Source organism: Motacilla alba, chromosome 1, assembly GCF_015832195.1.
Source record: "Motacilla alba alba isolate MOTALB_02 chromosome 1, Motacilla_alba_V1.0_pri, whole genome shotgun sequence".
Taxonomy (NCBI): domain Eukaryota; kingdom Metazoa; phylum Chordata; class Aves; order Passeriformes; family Motacillidae; genus Motacilla; species Motacilla alba.
In genome coordinates this window covers 100,239,813-100,258,184 of record NC_052016.1, presented here as the reverse complement: position 1 = coordinate 100,258,184, position 18,372 = coordinate 100,239,813, and the positions used below count along the sequence as shown (strand labels likewise).

General features: G+C 43.8%; 2 protein-coding genes across 3 annotated transcripts in view; one reads left to right on the top strand and one right to left on the bottom strand.

The window, feature by feature from the left end:
• COL4A1 (collagen type IV alpha 1 chain) overlaps positions 1 to 9,819 on the bottom strand; it is a 119,776-nt gene extending 109,957 nt beyond the window's left edge. Inside the window, exon 1 of the mRNA XM_038131715.1 lies at positions 9,687 to 9,819. Coding sequence (XP_037987643.1) covers positions 9,687 to 9,749 — 63 coding nt within the window. The 5' untranslated portion in view covers positions 9,750 to 9,819. The remainder of the gene's footprint in view (positions 1 to 9,686) is intronic.
• Positions 9,820 to 9,893: 74 nt separating this feature from the next.
• COL4A2 (collagen type IV alpha 2 chain) overlaps positions 9,894 to 18,372 on the top strand; it is a 140,662-nt gene continuing 132,183 nt past the window's right edge. Inside the window, exons 1-3 of one of the 2 annotated variants that reach the window (XM_038131701.1) lie at positions 9,894 to 10,030; positions 10,416 to 10,519; positions 10,657 to 10,717. In XM_038131701.1, the coding sequence (XP_037987629.1) occupies positions 10,476 to 10,519; positions 10,657 to 10,717 (105 nt within the window). In that variant the 5' untranslated portion in view covers positions 9,894 to 10,030; positions 10,416 to 10,475. Of the gene's footprint in view, positions 10,118 to 10,415; positions 10,520 to 10,656; positions 10,718 to 18,372 lie in introns of both variants that reach the window. The other variant, XM_038131692.1, reaches the window with a different exon arrangement.

Genomic DNA, 18,372 nt, shown 5'->3' with positions numbered 1-18,372 from the left:
ATCTGGCTTTCACATTGCCAAATCAATTCTAACGCCAGCAGCTCCTGTGGTATCAATGAGAAAGTTTTTTTTTGAATGCAAGGAAGGCATTTAGAACAAACACCTTTCAGCAGATGTATATTTTAGTGTGTATATTACCTGTGCAAAGGCTGTAGGAACACAAATAGGTATAAGGCAGTCACTTGCCAGGCTTGCTCCTTTAAAGATTTTATTTGAAGGCACCAAAAGGAAAACATGATTTTTATAATGACAGCATACAGAAGCATTCTCACAAAACAATCTTTCTAATTTTTGACCTATGCAGACTTTTGGCTTTGTCCTGTCATCATCATCTTCTTTGGTCTCCTTGATACTCCAGAAAAAAACCTTTCCACATTCATAGCCTCTTTGACTACTCTAAAAATCAATTAAATGGAAGATGAAATTATTAGCAACTTTGAGGAAATGAGTCTGCACCTTGCAGGACAGAGGGCACTGAACTACAATCACTACAAGGTTAGCAGTTGTGTGCCTGCACATCTCAGGGGCTACCATTCAAAGCTTTTCCATGCTTATGACACATCCAGTCCATTTAAAATTACAAGCTCTGTCCAAATCAAGCACATAATTCCTGGAAAATGCATCAGAAATCAGCATCCACTGTTTGTCTGACCAGTGTGAATCAGAGCACATTTTCAAAGGCATGTTCCCAGAAAGATGGATCTACTTTTCTGCATGATTTGAACTATTATTTTGGCATTCTCAAGGGCGTGAGCTGAGACATTATTTAACCCAATGACTTTAGGCACTGGTACAACATTTGCTGGATCACCAAGGTCCATACTGGGAAGTAAGGTTTAAAATAGCAATAGAAAGTCACAGACAGTAGGATTACATTGCATAAGAATTAACAGCACCAGAATCCGTGTCTGTCTTGTCCCAGATGAAATTTACCACTAACAATCACAGAACAGCCCCTTCCAGGCTGGGACTGCCAGCTGGAGGGTCCCCACAACTGGTGGCAGCAGCCAGGACCAAGAGCCAGCTCCCACAGCTGTTGTCCATCTAAGCAAAACTTAGTGCAGGGCTCTAGCACTTAGATCTTTCCCTTTTTCCTGACCTTTCTTCGTGCCCTGCTTTCTACTCTGGCCCCTGGAGATGCATCATAGAGATGCAATCACTATGCCATTAAAAAAAAAAAAAAAGATGAAAACATAGACTTCCTAGAAAAGTGTTAAGCTTTTTACTTTCCTCTCACTTTCACTTATGCCTCTTGCTATTCCCTGCTTTCCTCTAAAAGTGTCCATGTTGATTCCAAAAAATGCAGCTGCTCTTAACAAAGATACAGCCCCAGTCAATACACTTCAGCAAAAAAAAAAAAAAAAAAAAAAGCGGTTTCAATAAAAAGTTACTCATAATTTTCTCAAGTAAAGCTTTTACAAGCATTTACATGGCTTTAGTATTCCTTGCCTATTCTAACAAACTGCTAAAAGCACATGTGCATTTTCAGCTAAAAAAGTCTTATGAGTTTTGGCCACAATTAGTGTTTGCACATATATCTTGGCTTTATGGCAGCCAGAACTCATCCTTTTTTATTCTGCTAGCAGATAACTGACTTACCATTGCCATAAAAGGGACAAGCTTCAAGTACAATATGAAAATTCCTGGAATGCTTGAATCTACCCTCATGTAGCTGACTTTTCCCTTAATATGTGCACTATGAATACAAACTATTAATGCACTAATTTCTCTTTAAACTTTTGTTCTAATTCTTGACAGCCCCATCCGTCCATACCAGTGTAATTTTTCAGCCTTATTTGGGTTTCATTACAATCTTAGGATTTGTTTCAATGTTTTTAGATTAACAAATATTTCAACAGAAGTTTTCAGTAGAGTAGAAAACAAGTTTTCTTCCACTAGATAAACAAATGGACTAATAAGACCAAAAGACTTACAATATCTAGTCAGCACATAGCTATCCAGTGAAAATGGGCTCATTTGTTCTATCCCTTAGCTACAACTGAAACACTTGTCATGACAAAGAGAAAAAATAAAAGAAAGAACCTTTCTCATTCTGATTTCTGTATACTAAACTAAGAACCCCATAAATCATCTACTCAAAGAGAACAAGCTAATAAAACTATTTATTTTCCACTTAGTGATTATTTGCATGAAAGATTACATACTTCATTATGAATTTCCAATGTGAATTACCTATAGGAAGAATCCTCACGTAAAAATGGCATTGATCATTGACTATGATGAATTAGAACTCCTTCTCCCACTAAACCATTTAGAAATGCTCTACCACGCTCATTCCCCACTGTTAAGACAACATCCACATGTACAGAAGACATATTGAGAGGGCATCTTGACTAGAAGAAAGGTTGAAACCTCAGACCTCCCATGTAGCCAGAGAGATTGTAAATCCCACAGCAGCTGAGACACACATGGGCAGAGAGAAGGCTGGATGGACACTGGTGTTCAAAGGTAGTAGAGGAGATGAATGTTACTTGCATCAAATAGTTTTTTCCTAGAAATGTTAGGGAACACCACCAGACTTCTGGCACCTTTCAAGAAAGTTTAACATGTAAACCTGATTTGTGGCTTTCATCTTATCTCAATGCAGAGATGAAGAACAAAGTTTGCAAACTGGAGCAACTCAGCACTTCTCTTCCACTCCCACTTTTACAGTTTGGCAGGGGTGACAGACTTTACCTAAAAACTTTCTGTTCCCAGTTGTAGCATTTGAAATGTTCTTTAATAAGGTATATGTTATCTACAGACAAGATAATGGATAGTTTGTACCATGCATCAGTCATCTCTAAAAAATTACATCTCTTCTGAATGCAAATACCCAAACTCACTTGATTTTTGAATATCATATTCTATCTTTTCCTACCAATCTTAGCGTATCAAACTAACTATTGGATTTATTTTATAATTCTGATAATTTATTCTGCTGGTTCCCTCTCAGCCATCTTAGAAATCTGCATGTCAAAATGCAGTCTCTCTGTCACTGCCACAAGCAGATGAAAGCCACAAAAAGATGAAAGAAACTTAATTATTACTTTGCAATTTGTTTACTCCACACACTTGACAGCACTTTGTATTTTGTCCTTCACATTGTTCTGTTGAAGAAGCACACCCTTCCTCAGACCCTGCGAGAAAAAGGCTGTCTGCCAGCAGCAGTAAAGGTGAAGGCAGCGGATACATACAGAGAGAAAAAAAGCATAGGAAAGGAGGGAAACACAGTATGATTAGTGATTCTCTTGAATCCACACAAAGAAACCCTTTAGCTTACAAGAAAATCCAGAAAAGTAGCTGAATAACTTTTCTAAAGACATAATTACACATTTTATAAATTAAGTTGGTGCATTCATGCCAAATCCTATGCCATTTTTTTCAGAACATGTGTGAGAACAGCATTCTTTTGATATGAAGGTAGCATTAAAAAAAATCAAGAAAAAGGAAACCTATCCTTTTCCAGCTCTTCTTTGGCTTCCCTCATTTCATTTTCTGACGTGTCCTTTTAATCATGGGGCTGTAAGGCAAGCCAAACCAAAAAAAGGGAACTTTTTTGCTGGCTGTGAAGCTGACTCATCTCAACCCAAGCAGATTCCCAAGCTGCTGGTTTCCACGGCACCTGCTGTCTGCACCCAGGCACCTTGCACCAGGACTGCACTGATGTCACTCTGCTAGAACAGCCCAGCACAGGTATCAAAGCAGGACTACCATTCTAATTGGAACGCATAATTACAGGTTTTCAAATGCTTGATAACTTAGCAAATCAGAGGTGAAAAGGGGTAGTTCCTACCAGCAACACACAAACACCTAAGCTAAGGAGAGCTAATATAATATTAAGGCTTACAATGTTTTTTGCCTATGTCGGAAATATAATGAAAGCACATCATGTTAAGAGGTTTCCTAAAAATTACGTATTTGAGATATTTTGAGATGCCAAAGTGGTAAAAAGCTGAACAGTGGATAGTAGAAGTACAAGGGACTGGAAGCTGAAGTGCTTTTGAACATCTACACTGTTCTTTTCCAATTTAGAAAGTTTATTCAAGCTTCTCCTTCTATAAGAGGATATGTCAGAGATAAAGTAAGAATAAACAGTCAGGTTTTCATCCCATAACTGTTTGTACATGCAGAGGGTAAAAAAGGACTAGTTTTTGCACTAGTTATAATCTTTATGAAGAATACATTTGCCTATTTCTTTACTGTAACTCACCTCAGATTACAACAGCATAATGGTAGTAATTACATATTGATAATGTTTTAACTTGTCCTCTATTTTACTGACACATTGTCCAAGACACTGCTATATAAAGACTCTTGAAGGGTTAATGCCACATACTTTTCTGATGTATTAAATCATGGAGAATAATTCCAGCCAGTCGAAACCCACAGAAATCAAAAAATTTATCTTCCCACACACAACATTATATTGCATCAGTACTTTACACCTTCAACTTGCCACTAAAGCTACAGGTTGCCCTTCCATTCAGGTCATAGCCCATACTCAAATTCTTCTCTTTGATCAAATCGTGCAAGGTGTTAGGGTGTCAAGTGTTTATCATGGGAAAGTCAGCAGAAATTCTAGGAAGGGTGTACTATGTAACTTTCAAACACTGATGAAGTAAGTCAATTTATTCTTGTGTAGAGGTTGTTGAATCTTCCTTTGTTTAGTCTAGTTCTATAAAAAGAACAATATTCCTAAGCCTATCCCTAAAGAAGGTTTCTGACATTTTAGAACAATAGTCTAAGCTGCCTGCGGCAGCTGTGCTACATTGCTCTACATAATCAGGGCAACTGACAGAATATACATCCAGCATAACCTCAGGCATTCTACAAGCTAGCGACATCCAAGATTATAAACACCAAGCAGACAAGTTGCAATGAAACATTGCAGTAGTCCTGCAGGCATTTGATACAAACACTCAGAAGCAAAACTTGTGCAGCTTGGGATGACAGTCCATGAACACACTTGCATATGCTGACACTCAGCAGGTTCCGGGACTGCGCTCACCAACACGGCTGGCAGCAGGCAGGTGTGTGTTTCCAAAATATCCTGCCCTTCTCTCCCTCCTCCACACCCCATGCCATGAAGCTGTAGAATAAGTGGCCAGAGGGAGAGAGGAAGTTGGCAGAAAGGACAACAGGTATAAAGACATTCCTTTAGGAGCAAGGAGTCACCAGGCCTGTCCCCTTGTCCCCAGAAGTGCCCATGCATTTTTCTTTGTATACATATTGAGTAATAACCCCCCACTGCTGGGACAGGTGAACCCATGCCCACCACTTCCCCACTTTCCCAGCAAGCAGTGGTGGCCACAAGCTGGAAGGCCACCCTCCTGCCCATGCTCTCATGATCCTCTCTGGGGCACCCTCAACCAACCCAGATCTTATACCTCTTCCCGACGAGACATCTTGCTCCAACAGGAGGAAAAGGGAGCACTGCATTTGTCTTCTTCATGCTTCCACACCACACCATAGCCTGGCAGGGGCAACCAAACCTGTTCCCATTCTTCTCTGAAGCCTTCTAGCCTGAGAGGAGCTTTACTCATTAGAAATCACTTGGGTCTCCCCTTCTGGCCATATTTTTGGAATCAGGGTGACCATATCTCCCTCCTGAATTAACACTTGCTAGGGTTTTTTAACATGCTCTTGGTATTATCAAGTCCTTGAGGACATTCAGAGACAAGGGTGTCAGATGGGCTCAGGGTGTCTCAGCATCAAAGACATGGCAGTCCTAGACACAAAATGCTGCAGAAGGCAGCTGCCCAACCTTGCCTGCCTTCATTAGTAAAAGCACACCCAAGTGAAGTGCTACCAGTGATTCCGACTCAGTCATACAATTTCTCTTCAACCACATGCCAAAAGCCCAGGTCATTCTTTTTATCTACTCTAGGTTTATGTGCCCTGTACATCTCCATCTCAGTAAATCACATTTTTAAAGAAAAGAGAATAGAAAAATTGGTCAGATTAGTTGGAAGCAATTATATTCCTTTTGCTTTTGGCTTCTAACTGCATGTGTCAGAATGCACTCCCAAATATCATGTAAAAACAGGAGAAGTGATGCAAGGAAGGCATGAGGACAATACAGCAAAGCCGTCTCTGCCTGGCCACATACAGGACCACTCTTTATACAGTGCTTACCCAGGGACAGGAACCTCCTGGCCTCCCACCAGTGCATCCCCAGTTGCCACCACACTCTCAGCTCAAATAGGACTACTGGAATCAGCACTGCCCTTATGGAAAAATTTATGCATGCTTTTATCACTGTTTTGGCACACATTTCCCTATTGGATACACAGAGCTTGCTCTCACTCTGTCCCAGCACCTGTTTCACCAAGACTAAAAGCAGAAAAGGAAGATTGGTTGGGAACTTGGAGAGAATGCTAAACCCACTGCTGAGCAGTGGTGGCCAGGAGAGCCCTTCCCTTCCACCAGTGCTTACATGGCAGCCAGTTGAGTGAGTCAACCCAGGGTGCGAGTGCAGCTGAAGATCTCGCTCCGCTGCACGCAGCACAAGGACCAGCACTGCAGCAGCACGGACCAGGTACTGGAGCATGAAACAGGCATTCCCATGGCACTGTCCACTCTCAACCAAGCAGTACTAATGTTAGGAAACAGACTTTGTCCAAAGGAAATGGCAGCCTGAAGAGTGTCAGAAATGAGAGCCCCTGCAGAGATCCATCAAAACAAGCTTCTCCTGTAACTGTCTCATGGGAGCAGTCTTGTATCCTGACCTGGAAACATCTTAATCTACTGCCCTGTCTTCCACTCTGCTCTCATTGTAACCTGAAAATGAATCTCCCGAGAAGAATGAAGAATGGCACAAAAGCCCAGATTTGCTATAAATATTATTTTCATTATAATTTATCAAAATAAAGAAAACTAAACTTCCAGTGTCACATCTGGAAGCACCTTATAGTGCCACATTAAAACCAGCAGGAGCTGCAACGGAGCAGCTCCCTCTTTCTGTACTGAGGCACGTGATCATGACAGTAGCTGGCTCAGGGCTGGCTTTGCTACGTCAAATGCCTCTGTCAGAGCAGTCATTCCAAATCTCCTTGTATGTATTTAATCACAGATATGTCAAAGATAAAAACAATTTTTCACTCTGTCAGCCCTGACAGACTGCAGAATCACCACCACCAACACAGCATGAGCTGCTTCTGTCACACTTGCTTGTGCTGACAGGCATGGATGGTCTCAAGCCTAGAACAACCACAATGCACATATGAAGAAACATTTCCTGTGAGGGTGACTAAACACTGACACAGGTTGCCTAGAGGGGTTGAGCAGTCTCCATCCTTGGACATATTCAAAACTCAATGGGACAGAGCATTAAGCAGCCTGTTGTAGCTGTCCCTGCTCTGAGCAGGAGGTTGGACTAGATGATCTCCAAGGTGCCCACCAGCTTCACCAATTCTGTGATGAAGGCCATGGTACAATTAATAAGACTGTGGCGCACAACTGCCATTAAAAAAAAAAAAAAAAAAAAAGACAAAAAAAGACTAGCCAATAAAAGCTACTTTGTGAAGGGACCAGCATATTATTTTTTTCCTGCAGAAAAGTGTTTGCTCCATTCAGCCTATTGCAAAGACTACTGCTACAACCTTCCTTACCATACAATCTTCTGCTAATACAACTACTTTTTAAATGTAAACAGTGGGAACACGTTCATCTGAGGACAATGTGAACACTGGGTCAGCCCTGCCAACTCTCCAAAAGCAGAAGAGGTGCTGCCCAGGTGTAGAGTGCTTCACACCACCCTGCCACAGTCATGCACAGGCATCAGCCCAGCTCAAGAATCTTGGAAGAGCAGCCTCTCGATCACCACCCACACGTGGTATGGGGCAGGCTAACTCCATCACCTTTTGTGTGGTTGCTACTGACAGGCAACAGTGTGGAGCTGGGGACAATGCTAGCAGAACTGAATTGATTGAAAGGCCACCCATGAACACCCAAAGGTTTATCTAAGGCAACAAAACTGCAAGGAGCTCAACTTCCACTGCATACTTGTGTATTCTGGTAGCACTGACAAGGAACTGGAAATCTGTAGTCAGCTTAACACACAAAGAATGGTTAATTATGGGAATAGCTTCATAATATAATTAACAGCTTCAGGTTACATTTTAAGAAATCTTGATTTTAATGGAATAATTTATCCAGCACGTGCTAAATACTTCTAGAACAGAGCCTCTTCACAGTTGCCACAGAAGACCTCAAATTGTGCAACTAATACTAAAGTTTGGATCTTCATTTAATAAGCACCTCATCCCTATATAGTTTTGTGTCTTTGATTGACAGTCATGGTTCACCCAATGACTTCACTTTACAGCACAAGGTGGGAATGTATCTCACAGATAGGCATTTTTATCTCTAGATATACCAAATTCAGAACTCAAATGTTAATAATTTACTTCAAAATACACTAATTAATTAAAATAAATTACAACCTTAAGGGAATACAGTTTAATCAACTTAATGGCAAGTGCTGGGTGAATTGCCTTAGAGGATTCACCACTGAGTGATTTATTGCAATCACAGTAAGCCTGATATTATCAACCTAGGAGCAACAGACAAGACATTGGAAGTTCAGTGCATTGCTTACTTCAGTTGATTCAATGCATACACACCATCCCACTGGTCACACAGAGGTGTCAAAATCCATTATAGAACCTAATTTCAGCTGAAATTGCAGAAAAGCTTAAAATAACCCTTTCCCATACCTCCATTGTTGACTGAAATGTTAATGCAAGATCTTACATTTATAGCAGGAAGCATGTCAAAAAGCCATGTGTCTTGAGCTACTGAGAAGTTTTCTGCACTCCTGAATTTCATTAATACAGTATCAACCTAACCAAATCCAAGGAAACAAGGAGACACAAAAAGATAACCTAATACAAATCATTACATCAGCTGCCCATTACTTAGACGTACAGAAGGAACAGCCCAAATACTTCAGGAGCGCCAGGAAAGAGAGTCCTTTAGACTTAAGGACAGCTAACAGCTATTATCACAGTGATAAAATTAGCTCCCTTAACAAAACTTTCAGACTACTTGCATGCTTTCGATTTTACAAAGTCTATGCCACAATCTAGCTCCATCCGGAAAGATGCCAAAATTCAGCTTTAACCATTAACATTAGGATCCTTCGCAGTCCCCAGCCTACCGCCCATCGCGGAGGTCAAAGGCAGCGTGCACAGCACTTTGAATCCAAGCAGCCAACTCTAAACTATTATTAATATAAACATTGTTTCTTTTTTACTTTTTAAAGTATTATTCTCTTTCACCGCGGAAACACAGCTCAGTACTTTTCAGTCCCGGGTGGGTGCGTGCTTTCTATTCCCTCCCCAGCCAGCGGCGCTCCGTGCCGGGCCGTGGGAGAGCGCTGCGGGGCCCGTCCCCGCCGGACCCCCGCGGCCATCCCCGCGCGGTGCCGCTCGCCCCGCTCCGCTCCGCTCCGCGCCTGCGGAGGGCCGGCGGGCAGGGGCAACCCCGCGCAGCGGCGGGGCAGGCGGGCATCCGCGCGAAGCCCACCTGGCTGCCCCAGCGCCCCGAGAGCGGAGGCCCCGCGCCGACTCCCGCCGGCTCCCGTCCCATCCCGTCCCGTCCCGCTCCCGCATCTCCCCGTGAGAGGGTCCCGCGTGTGCGCCCGATCGCGCAGCCCGAAGGAGCCGCCCCCGCGTACTCACCGCGGCGGACACGGCGCTGAGCTCGGCGCTCAGCAGCAGCCCGAAGCCCAGCCAGAGCCGCATGCTGCCGCGCACCGCACCGCGCCGTCGGTCCCTGGGCGGCGGGGCGCCGGCGACTCAGAGTGGGGCTCCGCGGGGCCGGCCCCACATGCGCGTCTCTTCCCTCCGTCGCGGCCGCGGCGCCTGCAATGCCTCGGGGGCGAAGGACTCGACTCGTCGTACACGATGGGCGGTGGCAGCCCCCCCTCTCCTCCCCTCCGGGCGGGGACCCTGGGAGGGCGCAACCTCGCCCGCTCCCGTTCCCCGCTGGCCGCAGTTCTTCCGCCTCCTCGTCCCCGCCGCGGGTGCGTGGTGGGCCGCGGGGGGCGCGGGCGGAGGTGGGAGGCGCGCCGCTTCCTCGCCGCGCACGGCCGCGGCCGCCGGAGGGCACGGTACGGCAGCGCGGCGCGCAGCGGTGCGGAGCGGGCGCGGGGCGGGCGGCGGAAGGCGCCGGGGCAGGGCCGGGGGCGCCGGCTCCGCACGGCCCGTCGGGGTCCGCGCCCCGCGGGTGCCTGCGCGCCGGGAGGACGCGGCTCCGTGCGCGGCGCGACAGCCCTCTCTCCCCCCGGATCGGAGCCCGGCCCGGCCCGGCCCGAGGGGCCGCTCCCTGCTCCGGCAGCGGCGTCGCCGAGCCCGGAGACCTCCGGCGGGGGGAGCGGCGTTACCAGCGGGCTCTTCTCTGCCTTGCAGGGGTGGCCGTCCGGCGGGAGGAAGCCCTGAGCCGAGCCCCCAGCCGGGGAAGGAGCGAAAATGGACATCTCGCAGCTTCCCAGTGCACGTATTTTCCTTTGTCAGTAAGTAATTCCGCTCGATAGGCTTTTGGAAATAACTTTTTTAAAGTCGTATTGTCACCTTTAACTGCAGAGTGTTATCACGTGGTTGTTTTGCACTAGCTTGAAACAATATCGTCCTTATTCACCTTTCCCTGCAGGGATGCGGGGCTTTTGCTGATCCTGATGGAAGTTGTGCTGTCAGCCGTCAAAGTGGACGCTGTAAGTAAAACATCTTCTGACTTTTACTGAGGAGAGAAGAGGAGAAAAAAGCAGTTTCCTTGGTACCAATAAGTGAGGGACTGCGTTTTCCTTGCCAGATGGCTTATCTGTCTTTCTATTAAAAGAAACAACTAACAGATCATCTTAGCAACCCTTACAGATTGCTGTCTTCAACAAAATGATGTTCAGCAGAGAAGCATAATGCTTCAAGTGTCAGGTTGTTTGAAGTATTCCACTCTTAATTTCTCTAATTGGGTAATTTGTTAAAACGATAGTGAAACAAACCCAACAATTTCTTTATTTTTGTGAGAAACACACCAAAAATGCAGCGTTGAGGAGCCAACGAGCACTTTGGTAAAGTGAGCCTGCAGGTGAAATGTCTTCATTTACATACAGACCTCAACTGAGGACTGTGAAGCTTATTTCTTCAAGTCGGAGTTTATAAACAAATTGTTGTTTAAATTTAATTTTTAAATCAAAAAATGGGTGTTATGTGCCATATAGGTGGTTGCAGCTATCTACCCGAGTTGTTGATGTAAGCAGAAGTTACTAAACTCTTGCATCATTGTCACAAGGATGTGAAAGCTGTGAGAGATAATGCATAGGAGAGTGCAACATTTGCCTGTTACAAAGCTAGGTGAGTTTAATGGAAAGATTGTCATTAATGGGAATAGATTTTGGATCAGGCCTGAATATAAGAGGCTGAGGTTGGTAGGCTTGGCTTGTGGCTGCATTTATTGGTCAGCCACAAGTATTGGTAAGGCTCTGTGGTCATGTGCTAGTGGGACCTTGATTACATTTTTTCAAAAGCAATCCTACTTATGTTGTAATCCTACTGTCTGCAACTTTATGACTTTCCACTCCATATAGATGTGTGATGATGGGCCACATCTTTGGTGAGATGGCATACTGCCTTAAGAACTGGGAAATACTGTGTTGAGGACTGGGAAATACTGTGTTAAGGACTGGGAAATACTGTGTTAGGGAATGGGAAATACTGTGTTGAGGACTGGGAAGTACTGTGTTAGGGAATGGGAAATACTGTGTTAAGGACTGGGAAATACTGTGTTAGGGAGTGGGAAATACTGTGTTACAGACTGGGAAATACTAAGGCTTTTGCAGCAGGTGTTGTGACACATGATAATCCTGCACTCCAGCAGCAGTTGGCATGTAGCGCTTGCCCGTCAGCCTGCCTGGATGGTTGATCTCTCCACATCATGCCTGAGCAAGAGCTGTCTGGCTGGGGACCCACAGCCCTGTGGGAAGGGACAGGAGCAAGAACTTCAAGTGTCACGTGCTGCTTGTCTTTGCCTCATTTAGATACAAACATAGTTCTGCTGCATAGTGCTGAACAGATGATAAAATTACCATGTGCTACTGAAACCAGGGCAGGCTGGTGATAACTGCAAATGTTTTATGCCCAGTAATGATATCACCGGGATCAGTTAACATAAACCAGTGGCATTATGACTCTTCTTTTATGAAGTTGTCTTGTAATGTGCATAGCATGATACCTGAGTTTTAGCTATTGCATGGAGTAATTCATTCTCCTTTGTGTTCTTACAGCAGACTGCAGGCTGTGGTGTTAAAGTAGAGGTATACTGAAGAGGTGTTCAAGAGATCTAGGTTAATGCATGCAGTCTCATCATGGCTGCTTGAATCTCCACATGCTGGTTTTCCCAGAGAATCTTGAAAAAAGTAAATTGGCTTGCTTGAAAGTGTAATTTTTCAGATTTAGTAGCTCCTAAGGTGGCAGCTGTATAGGAGATGAAACACTCCAGTGAATGTGAATGGGGAAGTCTGGTCATGTTTCCATGAAAAATTGAGCTGCACTGCCACCACAATATTTATCCCATTTTCCACTCATATGCTGCTTCCTTCCCATGGTCAGCCCGGGTCTTTCTGTAGTTGTGTGGTGAACTGAATTGGAAAATTCCTTGTTTGTACTAATCACTACCCCAAGAAAGAAGAAGGGCGAGAGCTAACTTTATCCTGGGTCAGATCATCACTTGTATTCATAGAAACCTGGGCTGGCATGAGGTGGGAAGCAGGCAGCTGGGGGTGGGAAGAGGGTTGGGCTTGCTCCTTGCAGTGACCGCTCTGGTCAAATACATTTGCCAAGTGACAAAGTAGGTGTCAGTGGGAACCAGTAGCACCTGAACAATTGCCAGAGTTGCTGGCAATGATATTCCTTAAATTGTAATCCTGTTTGTCACACTGAATCTTCTCCTATTTGTTACACATATCAATGCGCTAATGTTATGAAGTGTTTTATTAGCTTGAATTTAAAAAACTGCTGTGAATTATTAGTGTCTGTGGGACCAGGTCTCAAAAGTCATGGTTCTGCCTGTAATGAGACAGGCAGAGCTGCTGACTTTGACAGCCATATATATGTGAATGAGTTACAGCTGCTGGACATAAGTGGTGTTGAATGAGAAAAATTGCACATAGGAAGAAATTGGAGGGAGATTAAGGAGAGGCCAGGAAAGAGGGAGAGAGGAAGAGCAAAACTCAGAGAGTTTGACTGAATATGTTGCCTGGCAGGCTGCTGCTGGCTGTTAGGGAGACGGATGTTTCTCAGCAGAAAAAGAAATGAGAGGAGGAAAAAGAAGGAGGATGTTTAGGATATCAGAGAACTGGGAGAGAAAAAAATGGTGTCTCTGGCAAGAGAAGAGGATGCTGGTTGCAGACTTGACGAACTAAGGAAGAGAAGTCCCTGTATGGAAGTGCCAGGACAGACAGCCAAATGGAGTGGATCAGGAACAGTTATCTGTAGCTCTTTGGCGCACATTGATGTTAGAGGCCTCAAATAACTTTGGAACTACTTGAATTGTAGATTTAACAATTCACATATCTGAACAAAATTAAGTAGTATTAACTACCTGAAGTTCAACTAAGTTTACAGATTTCTTCTCCCTTTCTGTCCCTGCTAATGCATTACATCAAAAACATAGTTCTTGGGTATTTTTTTCTTTTCAGAGACAATGTATCTTCTGCTAATGCTGATTTTTTTTTTTCTCTTCCAAAAAGAACACTTTTCCCTAAGTAGTTTTGTAACATTTGATTACTTTATTGGTGTCCTCTTAGTATATTTTTAACTGCCTCTAACAAAAGTAACTTTTTTTCCGAGTTATATTCAGGTGAAAGCAATAGAATCCCAGCAAAGAAGGAAATAACTGTCAGATCAAAGAGAGAAAATTGAGAGAGAATAAGTTTGAACAACATCTGCAAAAATAACAGCAAGTAACAGATCAGAACTGTCATTATAACATGAGACCATGTATAGATATATAGAAAGAAAACAGTTGAAGTAGTGCATGAGATATAATTGTCTTCACTTCTGTGAGATTTTAAGGGGATATATCATGGAGGATGTCATCGAGTGGGAGAAGCCATAAATCTTTAAAAGAGAAAATAAAACCAACGCTACTACATACTACTTCTATTGGTTTTGTCGTGAAATTAGATTGCTGACATGGGGGCCTAAGTTATTGCTCTAAGTTAAAATGTGTCAATGCTCTGGGCTATCTCACATCCAAGTTTCCCCAGATGCGTCCTGTTTTATTCCATCTGGAAAGTTTTGTCTGGTTGAAACAGGAGGACTTTTTATGTTAACACAGGATTTCCAGGCTAAAGAAGCCAGGGTGGAGTAATCACTTGGCCCATCCTGCTTAATGTGTCTACTGTAAATGTAGGCATTGGGTCACAGTGTGAAAAATGTGATAAGGCAGGCATACTGCCCAGGTGATCTAGGAAGGAGGCCTCAATCTGATGTATTGATTTCATCTGCCCCGTTACTTAGTGCATGCAAAGTGAATCCGCCTCTTCCTGGAAATGCCAGGCTCCCTACCCATGGGCTGCTTCAGAAATAGCCTAGGAGATTCCCCCAAAAATACATTGCAATCCTAATTCAGAACAGCTTCATTTGAGGTATATCCACACTGACAGACATGGCTTATTTAGATCTGATTAAGTAAGTGTGTAGTTGAGCTCATCTTTGAGTATGAGTGGTGTTCCATAAGAAAATCAGGCAGAATAATGATACCTTGAAACAATCACTAGCATTTTGGGGACCCTCCTAGCACATCTCATTGCTTTATTCAAAATTTCTTTGAACCCTGGAAGAGTTATTGGGTAGGATAGAGAGGACTCTTTCCATGTTCAGTCATAGTCATGGAGCTGACAGGAAGGGGCAGTTCTCTTAAAGAACTATGAGAAATTCTGAATGAAGGAGGTGGCAGCTGCCTAAGGCAAAGCCCCTCATTTTCACTACCATCAACAGCCATGTCTTAGTCTGGCAATGCTGTTTCAATGCTGAGGGTTGTAAGAATACAACAGAGGGTCACAGAGTTTGTATCACATTGTGGACAGGCAGCAGGATGGCTGCCCAAGTGGGATTTTTTTTTAAGAGCCATGGCTCTTATGGGGAATTTCTCCCATCAACATCATATGATGCCAGACAGACAAGCACATTCACAGCCAGTATTGCACACATGGAAATGTAGTCATAGTTGGTAGCTTTGAATTCCTTATTTTTGGTCCCTCCTTTCTTGTGTGCTGTCTGCTTCACTCATCAGTAAAAGAGTCTTTTCCTTGTTACTCTCAAAAATCTTCCTTGAAATTCCTTTTTTTCTGCCATGCCTATGAAACTGATACTGATTCTAATTTACTAATTAATCATTCTTTCTTGAAAGATTTCTTTAAGAGTCATTTGTTCTATGTCTGTGTGGAAAAAATTAGGAAGTCTATTCTTTGTATACAGTCATATCCTGTATAAGTGAATCAAGTCATTCATGCAAGGACAAGACAGGTTATACCAAAAGCAAAATATTGTATCTGCCTGAAGTTAGTGATGATGAGGAGGAGTTTCTCACATGTGTTCATGTTTTTTAAGCTCTCTGTGCAAAGTCACATATAGGTTCTTTACTCACTTCTTTATAGATCAGAACTATGCTCAAAGAATATTTACTATAATATATTCAAGTTAATTCTATCTTGTTGAGTTATTAACTGGCATATCATATGTCATGCTGCATTTGGTAGCAGAATAGACAGAGTTCTGTCAGCCTCCCAGAATTCTCAGAGTTAAAATGTTGATGCTGAGAGACAAGAACCCTGACAATGTACAACTGTCATGTAATAAAATGATCTTGTTGGTTTTTCACCGTACTCTGAAAGTAGATGAAGTGGTTTCAGAAATTCAGCATTGCTTTTCCTTGATCTTTTAAGGTAGGACCATCTGGGTTTTATTGTGTCGTGATTTTACCACAGGAAGCCTTTATTATGCATTATGATACTAAACCTATCATGTATTTTTTAAATTTTGCATAAAAAAGTATTTGTAGATGCAAATATATTTGCCTAATTCAGAATGTGAAAGCTGCATTGTGGCTTATTTAGTTGTACTATAAGCAAACACATTTGTTACAAATATTTTAATTCAGTAGTTTAGAGCACATTTTGTATTAATGTTGGGTTTGGGTTTTTTTTTTAAGTAATACATTTCTTGTTTGAGACCAGATTATTCTTAATTATTTCTTTGCTTTTGTTTTGACAAGCCAAAAGTTGGCCAAGGAGTGGAACATTCTTCATATCATATTGTACTGATCCAAGATCTTCTGAGAGTTCAATGTTAATTTAGTAGCTTACATAGTTTTGCCTAAGAAGGTAGCTTATCTTGCTTTATTCCCAGTGCCCTGTTTGCTCCTCAGGAGTAAAAAGCACAGTGAAATTTGCAGTGTTTCCTGATGTTTATCAACAGTTATTTTTCCTTAAAATGGCAGCACCTAGTTGATAGCAGCAGTTGACTCAGCTCACAGTGAAAGTATGTGATCTTTATCATGCAAACATTTCTGAGTGACCAAGGACCAACATTGTTGGTTTCCACCTGCCCTTTTTTGTCCATTTGGAAGCTGAAGGTGCTGGTTTGATATGAAGAAAGCTCCTTGTTTTCACGCCCTAGAAACAATGTGTAGCAGGGAAAAATGCTCTCACAGTTCATGAGCAAACTTGCATTTGTGTGATTAATTTTCCCTACTTCAGCAGAGTCATGTTTTTGTTGCTGTTTCCCCTCTTTGACAGTCAGAGTGTTTGACTAGCTGCTGCATCTTCTGGACACACCTGGTTTTGTGCTGTCTTTCAGTTTCTGCCTTTACTTTTGTGCTTCCCGGGACTGAGAGGTGATGTGGTTGTGGATCAGGCAGCAGCAGAGTGGTCTGCTGCCTCATGTGGGCAGGGGAGCCAGGAGGATGAGACCACAGACAGGGAGGTGGGCAGGACCTGTACCCTCCAGCGGGTCCAGGTGGTCACCAAGGGCGGACACAGCCCTGGAGGGCAGGGCAGGGCCGTGGGGATGGAGCCAGGCAGAGGCCAGGCTGGGGTATTTGCCCACAGGTGGAGGAAGTCGGGGCGGCCTGGCACAGGCATGGCTGACCACAGCTCAGGTCAGCACCGAGGCCCGGCATTCGGCCGAGCTCCCAGGCTGCTGGCAGGGCAAGGGGGAAGCCCCGCTTCTCACAGCCCTTTTCCCACACAGCTCATTTCACACCGCTCTGGGAGCGCAGCTGCACCCGGAGCTGGCCCCGCGCCCGGTGAGCAGAGCCGGGGCTCCCCTGGGCTGGGATGGGGGAGCCAGCCTGAGGCAGAGGCAGCCAGCAGGTCCTGGTGCAGCCCAGCTGGCTGCAGGGAGGCCGGGAAGCTGGAAGAGCAGATGTGTAAGTTTCAACTTGGTGGCAATTTTACAGAAATCAACATGTTTTAGGAGGGCCGTAACAGAATTTAAAAATTGACCGAAGCATTCTGTATTAATTGAAAGGGCAGCATCATTTGGTATATCTCTCCAGGAATAGTTCCTCAACAGGGGACTTTTTCTCAAGAAAATCCTCCGATTTCCAATATAAATTTTCTAACTAGGTCTATTTTTATTTTAGAAACACGAGATCAGAAGAACATTTAGATCATATCAGTTACCGAGGATGCACGCTTACTGGGATATTTCAGGAGTCCTATTTATTTGTAAATGATCCTGACCTTTATTTTGAAGTAGCTTTCTGAAGTTAGCAAGTAAAGATCATTCAGATAAATAGGGCTTAGCTTATTTTTGGCAGGTCCTAGCTGCAGATCCTACCCACACCTCTTCTCACTATTGGATGATGCAGCCAAATAATAAATCCTTTATTCCAAGTGTACTTTTCCTTTATAGTTCACCAGACCCTTAAAGGTCTGACCAAATTATTTGAACTGTCAAATAATCAGGCTGTATACAGAAAAGTAATGCTGGGCAAAGTGAAATATTTTGGATGCAGCACATTTGTTTTGTTCTGCAGTTGGGGTTTTTTGGGTTTTGGTGATTTTGTTGTTGTCTTCTAGTTTGTGTCATTACAAAACAACTAACTGCCTCTGGTTTGAGCCTTGTCACAAAGCACAGCTCTGAGCTCCTGAGTTTTTACATCCGATGGAACTCTGGGACCTTGCATACCTGCCATCAGTGCCTGAGCAGTGTGGCTGCCCTCCTGTCCATCCTTTGGAGGCTTCAGCTCCTGGCTCCAACACAGAGCTGACCCCCTCGGTGCACACCCCAGCCTCCTGTGGGAACACAGGCTTGGAAACAAACCTGTTGTTCATGGGAGATAAAAAGAAGGAGAAAAGCCATCTGT